The 18,619-nt window shown below is 44.3% G+C and overlaps 1 protein-coding gene across 10 annotated transcripts in view; it reads right to left on the reverse strand.

Moving 5' to 3' along the window:
- Window positions 1-3,019: 3,019 nt before the first annotated feature.
- The window catches only part of MARCHF8 (membrane associated ring-CH-type finger 8), a 102,554-nt gene continuing 86,954 nt past the window's right edge, over window positions 3,020-18,619 (reverse strand). For 9 of the 10 annotated variants that reach the window (XM_054207528.1, XM_054207532.1, XM_054207534.1 and 6 more), the window contains 6 exons: window positions 17,767-17,846; window positions 16,614-17,459; window positions 14,492-14,672; window positions 10,469-10,616; window positions 6,799-8,015; window positions 3,020-6,760 (listed from right to left, as the gene is read on the reverse strand). In XM_054207528.1, the coding sequence (XP_054063503.1) occupies window positions 7,711-8,015; window positions 10,469-10,616; window positions 14,492-14,672; window positions 16,614-17,459; window positions 17,767-17,846 (1,560 nt within the window). In that variant the 3' untranslated portion in view covers window positions 3,020-6,760; window positions 6,799-7,710. The remainder of the gene's footprint in view (window positions 6,761-6,798; window positions 8,016-10,468; window positions 10,617-14,491; window positions 14,673-16,613; window positions 17,460-17,766; window positions 17,847-18,619) is intronic. The other variant, XM_054207538.1, reaches the window with a different exon arrangement.

The raw sequence follows: 18,619 nt of genomic DNA on the forward strand, positions 1-18,619 counted from the left end.
CTTTCAAGAGCAAGAAGTTAAGCATGAGAGCAAGACAAGTGGCAAGTCAGACTCCAGAGAGACCTCAGTTTATCCACAGGAAGGGAACAAGGGTACTTCGTGAGTTAATTTGGGATGCCCAAGGGTAAAGCACATGTGAAATACTGCATACACTCTCTAAGACAGCTGCGCTTTCTCAGTTGGGATCAAGTCATCAGCCAGAGACGTTTCCTATTTTCTCCCAACCACAAGGATAACTGTTTCCTGTGACAAAGGAACCTGCTGTCCTCACCACCAGACCCTATGGTTCTAACAGTGATGAATTCTCCTGCGCCTGCGTGGCCTTGTTGGCAGGTGGCCTTTGAGACAAAGAGTATCAGAGCAAACCAGCACAGCAAGGGACTCCCAGTAAAAATGACCAGGAGGTTAATTTTAGTGAAGTCTTAAAACGTTAGGAATTGCAAGCCTGATTCCTTGAAGCTTGGGTATTTAATGAGCTCACCCTGAGTGGTGATCTCCCCCCCTCTGCTCTGTGCAGCCCTCTGGTTGTTTTATTCAGTTATTTCAAATCCTCCTCTGATGTTAAAGCTTTTGAGACAACTTCATTCAGCTCCTTAACACTCTCAAGCAAGGTCTCCGATCTGTTTTCAGCTTTCAGTTCCTTTGCCACCAATCTTGTCTTTTCCCTAGAATACACTTTAAAAGAGTATTCTTAAAGTTTGCCATCACTTGACCCCGTCTGAGCAATATTACAGTTCCAATTATTCTACGCCACGTAACGCACTGAATTTGCTCCCCATTTCCTTTACCCAGGGCTCTAATGACTTTCCATTTTTTTAAAAAACCTCCCCTGCCTCCCTTCTGAATTATATTTCCCTGCCTCTCCGTTTAGATGAATGAATTTTTCTCCTCTGCTCAGTTCTTGTTCTGTAATGAGATATTCTTGCCTGATTTTCTGGTGTCATCCATCCATCCCTCCCAAGACTGTCAAAAAGCATCCTCTTCTGACTGTCTGTATTGTGGTAACACAATGCAATCCCAAAATGTCAGACAGCATCCTACGCATCAGAGACTGGAACCCAGAGGATTTACAGGAAAAAGTAGGATGGCAGGTGGACATTGAGCTTTATTTGCATCGCATCACTTTTGGGTACTTCCATGGTCACTCCCGTGAATCACATGCTGATGGTAATTTGGTTCCTCCTAGCACAGCCCTCTCTGCCCAGCCTCGCCCAGAGGCAGGCCGAGCGACTGAGAAATAATGGCAGTGGTGAAAGAGGAAGGGGGGAAGGGGAAGGAAATTTGGGTTGCACAAGTAGAATGAATGGAAAGGGGCAGACGCACCGCACCGTGACATGGGTGAACAGGCTGGGGATAGCGGAATCTGAAATGGAGGGGGTGGATGACAGGAGAGCAGTCCACGCTGGGAAGGGCGGGGGGGCCTGCAGGAGGACGTGCAGTCCCGGCAGGACGGGCTGAGCAGCAGGGCAGGCACAAGCCTGGCTCTTGAGACTCTTGGGGCTTGGTTTTCAGAGTCAGCAGCTGGAGTTACACCATTTGACGCCTCCGTAGCCTCCCGAGGGCACTCAGGTGGATCTTACCAACCCTGCTGCTGCCCTCCTGCCTCCCCACGACCTCCCTCTGTCCTGCTCTGGCAGGCAAGTCACGCTGGTCCTGCCAGCCAGGTACCAGTAACTACTCACCACACAGCTCCAGTTCCTGGGGACCAGCTGAAAAATCCTGTTCCTGGAGTCACAGCTGTGCCATGTGCTGCTGAGCCACCGCTCTGCTCCGCCTGGGAGATGGACACACTTCACATGGTGGCAGTAAAAGTCTTTCAGAGGAAAATGAGGTTTACAAGAGGGAAGAAGTTATTTTGTAATTAAGTCAAGGTCCCTGAACCCAAGATGAGGAGCACTTTTTAACCAGCAGCCAGATGGCTCTACAGGCTCTGATCTTTAAACCATTCATCAGCTTTTCATCCCAGAGGCTGTCAGTCAAACAGCAGGCCCTGGAAATTATCTGACCATCTCTCCAGCAGGGTATTTTTGTTCAGAGGTCTTGCTGGTGGGTTTGCAAACTTTATGCAAGTAGCGTCATTTATTACAACGAGACTTGCTTCACTAAGGAACATAGGACAGAACATTTTGTTTTGCACGGGAGACACCTCTCTAGGGTTGCACTACGATTTCTTCCCCTTCCTTACCTAAAAGAAAATTTAAAACTAATTACTCCTTAAAAAGAAATATCAATTAAAAGAGTTCCTTTGAGCCCCCTTGCGTCTGTTACAGACACAGCTTTCCAGATCTTATATAGTCTTTGGCATTTATGCTTTTGTTACAAGCCTTCCCCGCGCAGCACAGACAGCTGTCATCCTTGAGCTACCGGTGCTGGAAACCTATTCAGGAGAAACAGAAGAATTCCTGTTCTGAGGCTCGGTCCTGGCACGAAAACACAGGCAGCACTGCCATCGTGCTCATGCCATCAGCAAAGAAGGATAAATGCAGCCATCCACCACACCATGCTCACACAAAATTATTTGTCTTCTTAGAGGAGAATCATAGTAACGAGCATCTTCTGCCCTGCACCGAAACCCACGCGTGTGAGAGCGCGGACTCTCTGACTCTGAACGTGAAGCGTTCGTAGCGACGCTCAGTGTTGATTCCAGAAGCTCCAGATTTTAAGGCCCACACAGAGGAATCCTCTCTCCCCACCTCCTGCATGGCACAAGCCAGAAAATTCTCCCCACGATTCCTGCGTCTGAGCCCAAAGCACCTGCAGAGTCATATCTTCTCACTGCATCAAAGGAGTTGCCCACTCAATTCTGATGGTTAACAATCCCTTTATCATTATGAATCATTTTAACATCAGATTGTCACGGGATGCTACTCTGCGTTGGTCTGCTACGCTGAAGACCCATCAAGTTCCATGTTTAGTCCAATGAAAGTAACTCACTTTGATCATCTTACTACTGGAGAGCTCACTTTTTCTCTCACATGGGCCTCCAATGCTTTTTCAAACAAAATGGATACTATAATGGTTTTGGTTTGTTCTGTTGTTGTTTTTTTTTTATAGAAACACTTTATTGCTGCAGTCAATAACCCTGTGTATCACACACAAATAACCAATTACAGTTTATGAAACTAAAAATAATTCTTCCAAGTGGTAATACTGAGAAAAATGAACATACATGAAAGGATACAAAACTATACATTTAAGTTACTAGAAATTCACTAACTAAAAAATTCTGTAGAAGTGTGAAGTGTCTTGTATAAACTATACAACACATGCCAGTGTAAAGTTGTTTAACGTTATACAATTACCTACCTACAAATGTTTTACCTAAATACAAGATCAGCTGCAATTTTTTAAACAGTTATCTTCTATACAAAGACAAGTGCTTTCAGTACTTCATTGGAATATACAGACACTGCAATATCTCAAAACTAAAAATCACAAAATAAAAGGTTCCGCTTAGAAGTTTTCTTTGCATAACTAATGTAACGCTGCAAAAATCCAGCCAGCAATATCCTTGCTTTTGTGTTTGCCCTGTTTCACCCATGTTTGAGATGAATCCAACCCAGAATCACCATCTTCCTTCTCATTGCTGGCCACAATCTCCACCGCAGACTACACCAGAAATCTGTACGTTAACATACCTCAGCTTTAGCAGACATTTGGACCCAGGTCCCACTTTGTCATAGACACTTACCCAGCCAAGCACAGGGCGGAAGCAACCGGCTCCCACGCGTGGCCATATCCAGGCACCACAAGTTGCACCCCCCTTCCTTACAGCACCGCCACAAGTGGGCTTGATGCCCTGATCGGCACAGGGGAGAGGCAGAAGCGGGCTTGGGCAGGGAGTTACTATTGCTTCCCAGGATCTCCCAGGCCCAGCACTTCTCTAACCCCTTGCAGACTCAGCGCAACCTTCGTTGAATCCCTCCGTCTGAAGCAAAGCCCATCTCAATGACATTCAACCAGAAGAAGCTGTTCCCAGGTCTGGCCATCTCTTCAGAAAACAGGGCAATATTTTAAACACCACCCCTGCTCCCAAAATACAGGGGTTACAGTTGAAGAAAGTCCTGAGAATTCATAGGAATTTAACATCTCATGATCTCTTAAAGGGGATCAACCTTCTGCAGCACACGCCTGTATTTCTAATATGTTCATAACCTGGCAGACAGACCAAATATGACATGGCAGGGAAATTTCCTTGGCACAGCCGGTGCTTTTTTGGACAGGATTTAAGTCAATAGAATGGGAGTCTGGTCAGATGTCTATAGCATGGGGCATATCAGCAAAGGCTCTGGCAATCTGGGGAAGTGGTCATGGTGGTAGATGGTATTTAAGCCTGTATTCCTTCCTACTTAAATTCTGGTCTCAAAAAAGTCCCAGGTAACCCAAAATAACTTTGGCCAAGGAACAAGGACAAAAAAAAAATAATTTCTGACTTTGATTTCAGTCATTTCAAAAGCTGCCAGAAGGAAGTGTTGGAAAGCCTGACCTGACAGGGGGTGGTGACTCCCCTTACTGACAGGAAGGATGGAGCTCACCTGAGCCTGCATCAGTGCCTCACAGCGGGCAGCTGAAAACAAGTCAAGAGAATCTCCTTGAGGAGAAAGAAGGGAAAAGCACCATTCAGCCTTCTCGTGTCCTTTGATGGCACCATGCAGATGCAGAGAACTGCAGCTCCAGAAGTCCACTGTTAACACCAAGCAAGAATCAGCATGAGAAGCATGACCAGTATAAACGAAAACCCCTGACAGATGGATCTCTTCTGCAGCCCTTCCTGGTACGAGCACTCCTAAGCAGTGCAAAGAGTTTAAATATTAGGCCTTAACTTTCATTCAGAAAAGACCTGCTGGGAGAGGGAACCGTTAGCAGCAACACTGGCTAAAACAGTTTCATCTGCAAATATTTTTTCCCAGATGATTTCGCTGGAGATGATTTTTCTTCCCAAGTTAAGATACACAGGGCACAGCAAAAAACGTCAGTATCCTGAATAATACACTGAACACTACCTGGCCTGTGCCACATGGAGCTTCCAAAACACCAAATGAGATTTCACAATGTTTCACCAAGAATCATTTATGACAGTGATTGAGACAGTACCAGCACGTTACACAATGTTGTATCGGCACTTGTCAGAACATTGGTCAGATAGCAGTGCCTCTCAGATGTGAGCAGGAGAACAAGCAGGCTTCATAGCACAACTTGTCCATTTTAATTTCACCTACTGGCCACCGATGGGATGAGAATGTGCACAGCATCAGTCAGCAGCTGATTCTGTGCATCTTGCAGCTGTAACATGAGCATCTCGCAGCCACGCAAGTCTTGTGCACTTGGGCATTTCAGAAGAACACGATGACAGTGTGCAAGACCTGATATTTGACCCACCTGAGTTTATCTAGTACATCTTTTCACAGAACAAAACAGAAAACAAGACAGTGTATTATCTGGGTTCTCAGAAGAGGATCACCCACAGCAGAGTTCAGGAAAGGGCCCCAGTAATTGCACTTTAAATTATGGCAGGTATAGGCAACAAACTCTACATGCGGATGGTCATGAAGTCTGCTGCCCCGATACTAGCAGGGTACGCAGGGTTTGTCTGCCTGTATCACCTAAGCACGGGACGTCCTGACACCTAGCATGGGACACAAACCCATGCCAGCGCAGCTTTGCTAGGACTGCCTAGAGGTCTGGGTATTTTCAAACATCTCAAGAACAAGGTACCGTGTTGTTCATGAAGGTCACAGCCAGTGAGTTTCAAGCATGAGATCACGCAGAGGCATGCGTGCACACACACGCTTTTCCTCTACCAGCTCTTAGAAACCACTGGTGTGCGTTGCCTTACCATAGGCCCTTCTCTGCCTTCTTTTAAAAGATTAATTTAAAGATAAATTAATATTACATTTTAATAATAAAAAAAAAAAATCACAGATCTCTTATTGTTATTCTTTGGGAAGCCTTAAAGCAACTACTTTTATTACAAAAAAAAAAACCTTCCTCAATGAAAGTTGTACTGGAAAAAGACCACATAAAACCTGAACCAGAGCTGGGGATTTAGTTCAGTATCTCCACACGTAAATAGACACTTTTACCTAACTCAAAAGTCCAGGCAACTCCTACTGTGCACAGAGACCAACCAGAAGATTATCATTGACTTTACAGCGAGTTAGATGGGGCTTATCAAGCAGAGAAAGTCAGCTTTCAGATGCAGAGGCCTCATGTGCTGACTTTTTGTGGGGCTTCGTTTCCACTCCAGTCGCACTCAGACTTTGGTTAAACGAGGGCCTGAAGCCGGACAGGGGTTCAGTGATGCAGACTGGTCAAACGAATTAACTGCAGACGCCCCAGGCTTTGGGCAGCTCTGTCTGAAGCCCTGCAAACAGATTTTAAAGCTGTCCCTCTCTTTTCATTGAGGCTGACTGAATAAAAAGCCAGTCCCAACCCCAAAAGCACAGACAGAACAATTCTCTACCACGTAATGCATCACATCAGGACTAAAACCAGGCAGGTATTTTAAAACTCATCCACTTACTGCAATATTTACTTCCTAGACCATGAGGTCAGCGTCTCCTCTGACAACATCAAATTCTTGGTTAATTCACACATGACACAGCACTAAAGAAGGAAAACCAATTTCAGCTGTATTGACTACGTATCTTTTTTTCCATAACAGCTCACATTTTTACCAATATAGCAACAAACCCTTTGCCAATGGTTTGTAATGAAAGTTACATCAGGTATATATGCGCAGGTGTGTTGATGGTCTGACCTGTCAAAAAAAAAAAAAAAAAAAAAAAAGAAGCAAACCCAATCCCCGAAACAGAGCATCGAAACCATTACGCACTGAAAACAAACACTGTACACGTCCACCACTCCCCACACACAAGTCACAAGTGCAATGTCCTTTGAAAAAAAATTGTTTCTCAAAGGAAACCCAAAGAGGCAGAGTTTTTTTAGTGTTATGTTTAGTAAGATCATGTGGGCATGTGTTGGAAACCACAGGTTGGATTTTTTTTTAATTTTTTTTCTTTTTATAAGGCAAGAGGTTTACGTTCCAGAAGAATATATGGGGTAAAGAATGAAGAAATGTTTCGAAAATGACACATTCTTTCAAGTTTCATTCTCATTTGACATACATATTACAAAATAAAGATTTTTAAAAGTGCTATATGCTTTGTAAGTCTCATCACAATATGTAAAGCGAGATTTTACACCTGCTGCCTAAGACAAAAATGTTAGTGGCAGTGTTAGCGGTAGATTAGATTCTAGCGCTCTCATTTCCCTCAGTGTCTGGGACAACCTCCTTCATCACGCTTAAAGAACAGACAAACAAACAACAAAACCCCACTCTACACATATTCCAGAATCATTTAGAGTCATCTCCTAAAGTAACAGACTCCATGAAGCTGATGACAGTTCACTAGCGGCTTGCTTGGTACCAAAACCCAAGGCTCGTTCTACCCAGTATCCTGTGGCTCTTTGATCAACCAGTACGAGAGACAACACGTTGAGAGGTATGCAACCATGATGACGTTGACAGATATGCCAAAGTGATTTAAAAAAAATCCAACAAAAAAAAAAACCAAAAAAATAAATGTAAAAAAATTCATCCGCCAGCCCTCAGCTGTTAGCCGATTTTAAAAAGGTAGAGCAGTTTGCCGTAAACAAAGATATTTTAAATCTTCAAGGACATACAGAAACCCCCCTCCCACCAAGCAATCAGACGTGAAGGATTTCTGCAGCACAGTCTTCTGGCTCTGTGTAATGTGAAGAGTTTGTCTCTGAATGGTGAACCCCAAGCATTTCTTTGCTTTCGAAGTTTGGCTCCATTAGTGCAGGTTTTTCAAAAATATTCTTTTTGCTAGTTTCCGGACAGTTTTGTACATATATTACTCGGTTATAAGCTTTAAGTCTCTTCCACAGCTGTACGTACACTTTGCATTGTACATACATGAACAGAAGTCCTCCAGTGAACCCAATAGCCACAACTACCAGCTTAGTCCAAAATGGCCACTCTAGAATCCCTGGAAGAAAGAAAATTAAAAAGGAAAAAGAAAAAGAACCGTGTCAGTATTGGCTAGATCTCTCAAAAACACGCTTTAAGGAAACTGTCACAGAGTTTGGTCCATGCAAACTATTCTGCCATTTTTCCTGGTTTGCCTTCCCCGCCCCCCGCCGGCCCCAGCCCCCTTCAAGTCAAACACATGCGGACTTCTACTTCATATATCACATCTATTCTCACCCACAAGGGAAAACAAAACAATGGATCCTCTGTGCTGCACAAGGGCTCAGCCACAACCACAGACAGAGTCAAGGCAATAGCCAGTAATAAGTTTAGGTCCTTTTACACTTGTTTTTAAATGAAAATTGGATCAGATTATGAAAGGGATTCTGTGGCATGGTTTCCACTTCATAGGAGGAGACTGAAAGCCAGTGACCCAAGAAGTCTGTTCCACCCTGTGATCACACAGTACATGGTGTCATAGTCTTTAAACTCAAAAGGGAACGACTGTTACCATCTAGCTTGACGTGTTCTTTATGCAGACCAGACAATTTTATCTGCATCAGACCCAGTAACTTGTAGTTGAACTAGAGCATCTCTTCTGACACAAAACTGCAACTGTTGGAGATGCTGAAGCATTCTGGCAAGTTTACCCTCCCTATTAAAAATTACCACCATTACTTTTCCTGAACTTCTCTAGCTTGAACTTTTAGATATTGGATCTTGTTACATCTCTATCAACTACTTTTAAATGAGAGACTATTCACTTTATACATCTTCTGCTTCCATAGGTCCTGTACCCACCCAGTTTCTCTCCTCTTTAAAGGTAAGCAGCATCACAAGATAGCTATGAAACAATGCTGAATCACCCACTATCAGGTTTCTCAAAGAATAAAATCACAGCCTCCCAAGTGTTCAAAGTGTTTACCAAGATACAGGACAGTGTTCTTTTGGAAATACATGGCAGCGTGGGAGGAACGAAAATATTTCAGTCCCAAAATACAGAGGGCAATGCAATGTGACTACTGATGAAATCCCACTCGTGATTAATACCTGAACCTCTGATTCACAGGTGAGCTATCTGATGCCACCTGTAGGCAGTGACAGCGTATAGTTGCCCCTGTGGAGACATGAATGTATACCCACACACGCTCCCCACACACCCCCAGCTCATTACAGCACTCCCCAGATTCAATATCCAAGTGAAGGGACCAAAGGCAGCATTGTAACAAGTATTAAATATTCACACTAAACCTCCCATTCACATTGATCTGATATATTTCTCGGCTAAAATAACCTGTAGAGAATAAATCTTTGAAAGCATACGCTTTTCATTATCATACAGTAACCTTACACTGAACGGAAGAGATGGGGTTGGATGGAACAGAAATGGAAAGATTTCCTTCAAAGCAGCTTCCTGACTGAAGTCACAAACACTCAAACTACAACCCAAATGAGAAACGTTCAGTTTGAAGCGCGATGCTGCTCTGAAGAGACTGTAACAGCCCTGTGGATTTGCAGGTTTATTGATGCGCAGCTACCTCCCCAGATGACGCTCTTCAATCACCAGCAAAACATCTTCCATCTGCATGTCTAGCTGGTGCCCAATACTCTGTGAGCCAGGACTGCTTGCCTTCTAATGGCTCCTCACCAAAGGGGCAGACAGCCCGGCCCTTCTACCCCCACCCTCAGGGACAGCTCAGCTGCCCAAGAAACAGTTCGGTGACAGCTGCCAAGTTTGCAGCCCAGCACACACAGGTAAACGGATCTCAATTTGTTAAGTTTACAACTGGCATACTAAAGAAAACCTACTATTCAAGAAGGGAAGACTTCCCTGCAGTGGGGTGGCAGCTGCTACGTGAATCTCACCTCAGTTGCATCAACTGGAGTCCTAAGAATCGACCTGAATTTCTTCTGCTTCAGGTACAACCACTCATCAACATTTCTCCAGCCTAACATGGCCCTCACTGGAACCTTGTGCTAACCCACCTCACAGATGACCAGATAGAAAGAAAACCCTGCTTACCCTGATTTATCTCTAAGATTTGGATTTAGGTTCCTCTTACTACTTCTCTTTTTAAGAGCTGTTCTGGTTTTGCTCAGTTAAAAGGTAGCCATAGCAGCAAACAAATGCTTACATCCTTATCTGCTCAGTAAGTGTTCCAATTCAAAACTAAATTAGCTAAGGCAGTGCAATTTTGTTTCTGGCTACAGTGGATTAGCTCTCATATCTGTGCATTTCACAAGTGCAAAGTAAATTGACTTGAAATAGACTTTAAAAGCACCCACACATGAATTTACACTGATTTAACTAAATCATTTTAGAACTGTGCTTTTAAAGCAGCCCAACCTCAGGCTAAAGCTGACTAGTCTAAGTATAAGCATTACCTGCAGACTCATGCTCCGCATCCTCTCTGCATTCAGGATAAATAATTATTCCAAGAGAATAAGTGGGAAGAGAAGCAAGTAACATACCAGTAGTCTGTCCCTGTTTAATCTCTTCAGCGGTCCTGTCTATCAGGACATAGAGAGACCACACGACGCAGGTGATGGCAATGATATGGAATGTTACAGAGCACACGATCTTCCTCCTCTCGCTGGCTGTCATCTGCAGCTTCTCCCACTGGCAAGAAACCCAGAAGCAGAGCAAGAGATTAGGTGTTTACTGCAGTTACTGGAGAGTATAAAAAGAGAACATTGAAAAGACCAAAAACCAGGCAGGCAATCAGTTTCCTCCTAACATGGATTTTAAAAGGCAGACGGCACTATTGCTCTGAGCACAGCACATGCGTGTCGGCGGGCAGCTCACCCTGCTGTGATGGGAGCGGTCCTGGCGCTGGAGGGGACCTCCAGTGCTCAGCTCCGCTCCGCAGCCTCGGCACAATGTCATCGCACCCTGCTCGCCCAGGCAGGCACAGCTCCGCCACAGAGACATCCCAACGCCTTGCGCAGCGCAAGCAAGGCTGCTCCTTCCTGCGTTCCCCACCGAGCAGCGGGTACCCACAGCCACTGCCGAGCATCGCGAGTGGCAAAGGGTACCGTGGCTCAGGCAGGCATTCCATAAAACACCGCAGTAAGACTGGTATGTGGTCCAATTGGCCAGTGCGTGCAAGACATCTCATGCTGAGCTCTGTCAGAGTCAAGGCTGCTCAGCGCTCAGCTCAAGGCTGCTCTGTTCTCACCTCCAACCTTGGGGTTTCATTCAATCTTCACGTATATTTAACACTACTTACAACAGCGACACGCATATTTTATTTTCAAGTGCACTTAAATACATGTGCCCAGAGAATATACAGTAGAACTGGGATGACAGCTTTTGCAAGTGTGAGGATGCAGCAAATTAAATCCCCAGACCTGCGTCTATCGATAATGTTTATACAGCTCAAATAGAAACCACAAAGCCAGGTTGCTGGCATTTAGGAAAGATACAAAGAAAATAGACAATTATTATAAATGCTTCTAATATGCAAGGAATTGTTCAAAAACAGCTTTTATTTTTTTTACCTGAGACAGCCAGAAGTTTTTTTATAATTTTTTTTTGGCAATTTCCCCTATGTATATGATGAAAGCTTTTGCATGTAGGTTACACCCCCCTCATTGTATCTGCTTGGAACAGAGAGTTAAGATAGGCTTTTCTCACACTTTCACAAAATATATGCTGGGGCACATAAGCTTCTCATACATACCTATGTGCTTCTAGAGAGAGGTGTTTGATGTCTCCTAGAATAATTTGTAGAAAAAGAGGCCTTTGAAATGGAGGAATAATGTGGAAGAAAGTGAGGAGGACCTGACTGGTACGATTGAGATCCCCGATTATGTTGAATTATTGTTTACAGTGCTACAAATACAGAATGGCTGAACCCTCAAACAGAGACTTTGTGATCCTCTCTGTCCTGCCAACGAACAATCTCTTTGGCCATTCCAAGCCACACCTCCAGTTCTGTGGGCATCCAAATCTCGTCATGGCACAAGAACTGAAGACTTCCAGCAATGACATGCTAAGACTCATGTCATACTAGGAAAGCTGTACTCTTTCAATCTTCTTAGAAAAAGACTGGACAAAATATTCCCTTTGGACGTTGTGTTTTAAGCAGAAAATTGCTTTTGCATCTAAACAAAGGTGTTTACTTTTGATATAGAAAGTATAAATTAATTTATTTATTTTGTCAAAATGTAAGGATGTGAAATCTATTTGTGAATGCTCTTCCACAGCCATGAGGACTTGTGTTCTGATTAATTTATATTTCTCCTTTCTGTTCCACAGCTCGAGCTCCTCCACTGGACAGTCTCTCATGTGAACTGCTGGCTCCACAGCCACCAAACCAACCCAGACCATCACATCTCATCAAGAGACACGACTGCACAGCAAAAGAGAAGATATTCTCCAAACTATGCACAGGCCCAGAGAGAAAACTAGAATCTATAGGTCCCTGCTGCATTATTCCGATGACACAGCATGTGGCATTTCCCAATTACAACAGTCAGCATTTCTGGGTTTCTGAAGTGTTGTTAAAACAAAAAATTCAGCAGAAAACTTAGATTTCATGCCTTCTTTTTTCCCACGGAAATTTTAAAACAAAGCATCCCTCTCCTGTCTCCCCTCGTCTTCACTAAAACTGTGACCCGTTTTCTTTCTCATCCTCTTCCCTTGGTAACTTGGTGTTTGAACAGACCAACGCACTGTGCTGTGATACAACCTTAAAATGCTGAGGATGTTTAATTCCATTTCCACCCCACAGACGAGCACAAGCCCCATTATTTGTCCCATCCTGTTCATAATCACCAGTTCCAGACTGTTTCCTCCTGACTGACAGGATGCTATAAAGCCTGGGTTGAAGATACAGAGGCAGCTCATCTTCTGGCTGCGGCTGAACCTCTACAAGACTCTTTAGATACATTTGAGAGGCAAATTCCTTCTGTTTATGGCTCTGTCCCTACCTCCTGGCATCTGGCCTCTTTCCCACAGATGACCTGTTCAGATATAACTAGTGATGCTGAGCAACTCATTTCTGAAGGTGCCCAACAGCGTTTTCTCACAGGGCACAAACATTCAGAAAATGTTTCCCACCCACTCCAGGCAGAGAAAGCACAGAAAAAACAGCAGCCAATTGCCAACTATAGCAACTCCTTTCACTTGGGATTCTCTAGAGTAACTCCTTTCATGTCCTATGGCTGGGCTGTGCAAAGTATAAGTCTGTGCAGATAACAGAGCCTATGATGGTCAATATTGCAGCTCAGAGGTACGACGCTCTGCACCAAGGCGCTACCAAGGAAAAATCTGCAGTTCTCTAGAAGACAACAATTCACCGCAGTCATAAGCAGAAGTCGTCCTATCAACCAGATATGCTAAGCTATATACTTTGCAGATTGTACATCTCCATAAAAAAATAAGAAATGTTTGAAATCTGCTCTATTTTCTGCTAGAAGTCACTTTTAGGAATTGGACAAGTTCTCGTAACAGATTTTGGATGGCTGCAGCACGGACATCCCACTCTACATGATTTAGGCTCATCATAATTGAATTTAATGTTTCTCATTTATTCTAGTTCCAGACTGAGGTTATTGTTATTAACCTCTTCCACTTTGGTAGACGTGGCAAGATTTGTCTGTGCTAAGAGTATCAGTGACTTCCATCTCAAAATCCTGATGGTAAGCATCAATTGAAATTGAAAGCCCGGAGGATGTGGGAAAACAAAAAGAATACAAGTGCAAAACTGGCCTTACAATACAAGTAGCATTTAAGCACCTATACTTTATGCCACCAGACTTATGAAAGGTACTTGCTATAAAACAGAAATGCAGGTTCTAGCAACCTGAAATACTAAAACCTAGTCAATCACAGTCTAAGAAAAGGAAAAAATGAAAACATATTTATTGGTGAACCTTCTTCTACTTACACTGTAATAATTTCGCTAAGAGTTTTGCTCCTTTAAAAAGAAAAAAAGCTCTAACTTTTAATTTACACATTAATTTACAAATTACACTCAGAAAGTGTGATTTAAAGTAAGTTTAACCTGAAATCCTCTTATTTTCAAGTGAACTTAAAAGCCGTGTGGATCTCAGGGCAGCAAACTAAAGCAGGTAACAGTAATAGAAAACTCTGTATTTTTTTTAAAAAAAGTGGATAACTGCAGAGCAAATACTGTTGTGCATCAGCTCTAAAAATGTAATTGTAAAGAAAAAAATCAGGTTGCTGCACACACATAGGTATACCTGTGTGTGTATGTACATCCATCGACAAGCAGAGAGCTGCTGGGCTACACAGCAAACTCTCAGAGCTGGATTCCACTGATGTTGAATTTGCCAGGCTGGGTGTTCATGGAAGTCCTTTGGCCCCTATACAAAACTGACCAGGCTTTCTGAGGAGCCACAGAAACATGATAAATAGACGTGGGGTGCTGCGGGCTCACGGGGAGGGACTGCCTGTTTTCCGAATGGATCTGTGCTTAAAAAAAGAAAAAAAAAGCATTTCCTCAGGGAAGCAGGTCTTGTGCCTACCTTTCGCAAAGGCTTCAGTTTTGTCTCCATGATGAACTCGTACTTGCACAGTTCACAGCATCGCGTATCTGAGCTCTTGATCCACTGCTGCAGGCAGGCTTGGTGCACAAAATGAAGACTTCCCGTGCAGTGACAGGGCGTAATCAAAGGGCTCTCATCATCTCCTTCACAGTGACATATCCTGAATGAGAAGCAAAGCTGCTCATTAGGAGAGGAGAGGAAGCAGAAAGGATGTGGAAGAGGCATGTAATATCTGTGATCACACACGGCTGTCCACTGAGGATCCTGAGACATACATATCAAAGGACTGTGTTCCATAAAGGAGCTAAAACTAAAGAACTCCATCGCTGCGCAAGCACATACACAGGCACAAAATAATTGAGCACAGACACTGCTAACTAGACAGCTGCTTTCTAACAGATGAGGCAGACACACAGAGCCTGACAGAAATGCAGCATCCAAAAGAAAAAAAAAGGGTAAGAAATGACAACGCTTCATCTAGAACAATAGCACTTAACTGAAAACAGCATTTAAACAGATCAGACAGCACTTCCCAAGACAAAATATGCACAGAGAGGTACAGCTACTCATGGATTACAATCTGAAACAGAAGATAAAACAAAATTCCCAAACCAATGGCAAAACAGCCCACCCCAGTATTATGAAGAGTTAATTTAGACAGCCCGGATTTTGCACAAGAGAAGTGATTATTTCTGTTGCCAATTGCTGAGAGACAGGTCCACACTGCAAAGCTACAGCACCAAACTTCCCCAAAATACACCTACTCTAAATGGACTGATGGTTTTGCTCTCCAATTCTTACTTCGCAAGAGCTGCTAAGGAAGCATCAGCTCTGCAAAATGCTCCATTTCCCTCACGGCCTAACTGTGCAGACAGCAAGGACACCCAATACAGTGTTACTAACAGGTGCTGGCATTTGATTTCCAGCTTCAATTTATACACAGCCCTTGGGTTGCATCAAACATCACCAAGTCCTTCTAACCATGTAGAAGAGGTCGCGAATTGAAAGGGGGATGGTAAGGAGCTCAGGGAATGAATCTGTTACTAAGCATATGTGAAGTACATCCTGGCACGCTGCCATCCCTGTCTATTACTGAAATCTCTTACTGATGTGTACCATCTTGCCTCTTGCGACCTTGCTGATAGCTGGCAAGTGGAAATGAAGGAGTGGGTGGATTACAACAGCATCTTGTTGATGACAAGCCAGTACGGAACTAGATTTTGCTGGTAATGAGGGGGAGAAATCAAATAATATTGGCAAGTAGTAACAAAGCCAGCTTCAGAAAGTGCTGTCAGGGAGGAGGAAGATTAGGGTAGTAAAACGCTAGGTGGAGGGATGGAACACATGCTCCTGTACTTGGTGACTCCTGCTCCTCAGCCGCATTTTGGTGCTGGGATGGGACACACCTGCAGACAAGTCACCATGAAGACAGTCCAGAGCTGGCTGCTCCCACCACCTGTGCAGATGATTAATCCTCTTTAGATGGACCTCACACTATGGACATCACACAGGCCCACCACTAACACCTGGTGCTCAGATCCCCCTTTCAACTAAGGCATCCAGAAAGCCCTTTACAAATAAAAGAGTGTGGTGAGATACAAACTGTGAGGAAAAGATGAATAAAACCCCCACCTGAAGCTATATTGACCTGACCTGAGAAGCAATTCTCAAACAGCCTGTTTTCCTCCTGACTCCCCACCCTCTGACCAAACCAGCAGTGACTGTCAGGACAACATGTTGCTCATTAAAAGCAAAGACATGTTCAGCTTGATCTTTAATACGCAGAGCTGATTCTCTCATGATATTCCCCAGTTTGGGCACCGATAAGAGAAAAATACCATCTCAGAAGCCCAAACCCGAAACACATCGCAAGAGAATTTATTTGACTCCAAAGGAAATGCTTTTGCTTAGTAGCCTTGTTAAGTGCATCAGAGGGGCGCAGGACAGCAGAGGGAAGGCTGCATGCTGCAAATCGCACATATTAAAGCAAGGTGACAGGGTGACAGAACAGACAGAAACAGCACAAAGGCAGGGGGAAAGCAGAACGGTCACCACCGCACATGGGAGGGCTTGAAGGTAGGCGGTTCTCTGGTAAACCAACCTGCAGGTATCCCCCGATGTGGACACAGGGGAGAGAGGGGGGAATTTTTCTGAGAGGGGGGAAGGGCAGTCAAGGTCACTGTCCCTCTCAAAGGAACAGAGCGGCGCCCGCTGCTCTTTTGTTTTCAATTTCACTGAGATGCTGTCCTCAAAGACGTCATCGTCTCCCATATCATCCGAGCAGAAGTCCGTGCTTTCCACCAGCACGCTGGAGGATTTCTCAGCTTGGAAGTGACTGGAGTAGCTCTCCAGTTCGTGGAACTTATGCAGGCTGCTAGTACTGGAGGTGTGGGAGAAGGAAAAAAGGTAACGCAACAGTTTTTTGCTCCTTGCGGTGTCATAGTCCACTTTGTCCTCCAGCAAGGGGATATGCACAGCGCTGTGGTTCTCTGCTCCTCTTGATGCACTTGAGTAGTTGGAAAGGGAAGGGATGTAGGAGTGCTTAGAATTGCTAAAAGAAAGAGGCCTGAGATTTAGCGACTTCCTCTCTTTAAGATGAAATTTGTTAATCCTTAAACACTGCTCTTGAGTCGGGATCAATTTGCCTTCCGAGCGTGTTCGCTCCACATAGTCAAAGCACTCGCTGGTGCTCTGCGCCTTCTGGTCCACGTCATTGAGGGACTTGGAGAATTTCAGGGCGCGGGTGGGCTTTACGTTCTTAGCAGACCCAAGTGCCTGGCCCCGATCCTGCCCACGGGAGTTTCTCTTTGCTGCATGTAACGTGTCCTGACAGATTACTGTCACAGTGACCCCTTGTGTCAGAGGGCTCTGGCAGTGAGGATTTTTCAAGACAACAGCGGACTGCACTGGACTGTGATGACAACACTCAGAAAACACTGCACTGGAACTGCATGCAGAACAGTGGAATAAAAGCACAGAAAGTAAAAAACAATTACATAAGAGAACACATATAATTAAAAGTGAAGAAATGAGAATTACGGCTAGTGTGGGAATGGCAAACATAGCAGGGGCCAAACAGTCAGTGGGATTCAACGAAGCAGTGTTAGACAGCAGTCGAGTCAAATGAATGGGACGCTTCAAAATGGGAACCCCACATCGCTTACTTTCCCATACGCGTGCTTTTTCAGTTTTGGTTTTGCTTAATTTCAACCTCATACGGGCCTCACTGTAGCCATGCAAACACCACACTTTACCTGCAGATGTCCTGGTTGGATGGTGTAACAGAAGTCCGAGAGAAGCTATGAGGGGCAGAGATAGAGGTTGGACTTCCAGCCTGCAGTGAAATTAAAACAAACAAACAAACAGAAAGCAAGTCACTGGTCGGAAGAGTTTGGTATGCACAGCCATCGCCCTCAGGGTTAAACAGCATGTGGAGTCAGGTATCACCCTGTATCAGATATTCCAGGGCTAGCTGCAAGGAGGAAGTGGCTTTACTGTAAAATGCTGAAATGGGAGGTCACACAGCCTCTTCCTTGGAAAAGTAATAATCAGAACAGAAACGTTTTCCCCCAAGGTCAAATGCGGCCACCTCTGGCGCGGAACCTGCCAGCTGTCAAACATTGCACGAAACAATAGCTCAGGAAATGAGCAATGCTACAGTAATTAGAATAATTAGATGGAGGTGTGTGTATAGACTAGTCGGAATTTAGCTTCCTCATAATAGCTAATCCTTCCACTTCTAATGATGTCAAGAGATTAAAGGCTTGGGTGGTGTTCTTTTTTTTCCACACGACAGAACCGTCAGTAATTCAAGTAACTCAGACACTATTTGGGGCTTATTTTCTGTACTAGCACATGCACATGAGCACCATCTGCCAAACCAGACCATTCCCTGAAGTACTCTTTGTACTTTGCGAGGCCTTTCATCCTGACAGGGTCTCCCACCTGCTCGGAGCAGAGGTGCGGCAGCCGTCACATTCGTGAGACCCAACGGGAGCGCACTGAGAAATAGAACAACTGAAGAATTCAGCTGCACTAACTCAAAAAGATAAAGCTAAGCTCTTGGCATACTTAACAGACAAGCCTCTAAAATCAATATGGTAAGAA

This window comes from Rissa tridactyla, chromosome 6, assembly GCF_028500815.1.
Source record: "Rissa tridactyla isolate bRisTri1 chromosome 6, bRisTri1.patW.cur.20221130, whole genome shotgun sequence".
NCBI lineage: Eukaryota > Metazoa > Chordata > Aves > Charadriiformes > Laridae > Rissa > Rissa tridactyla.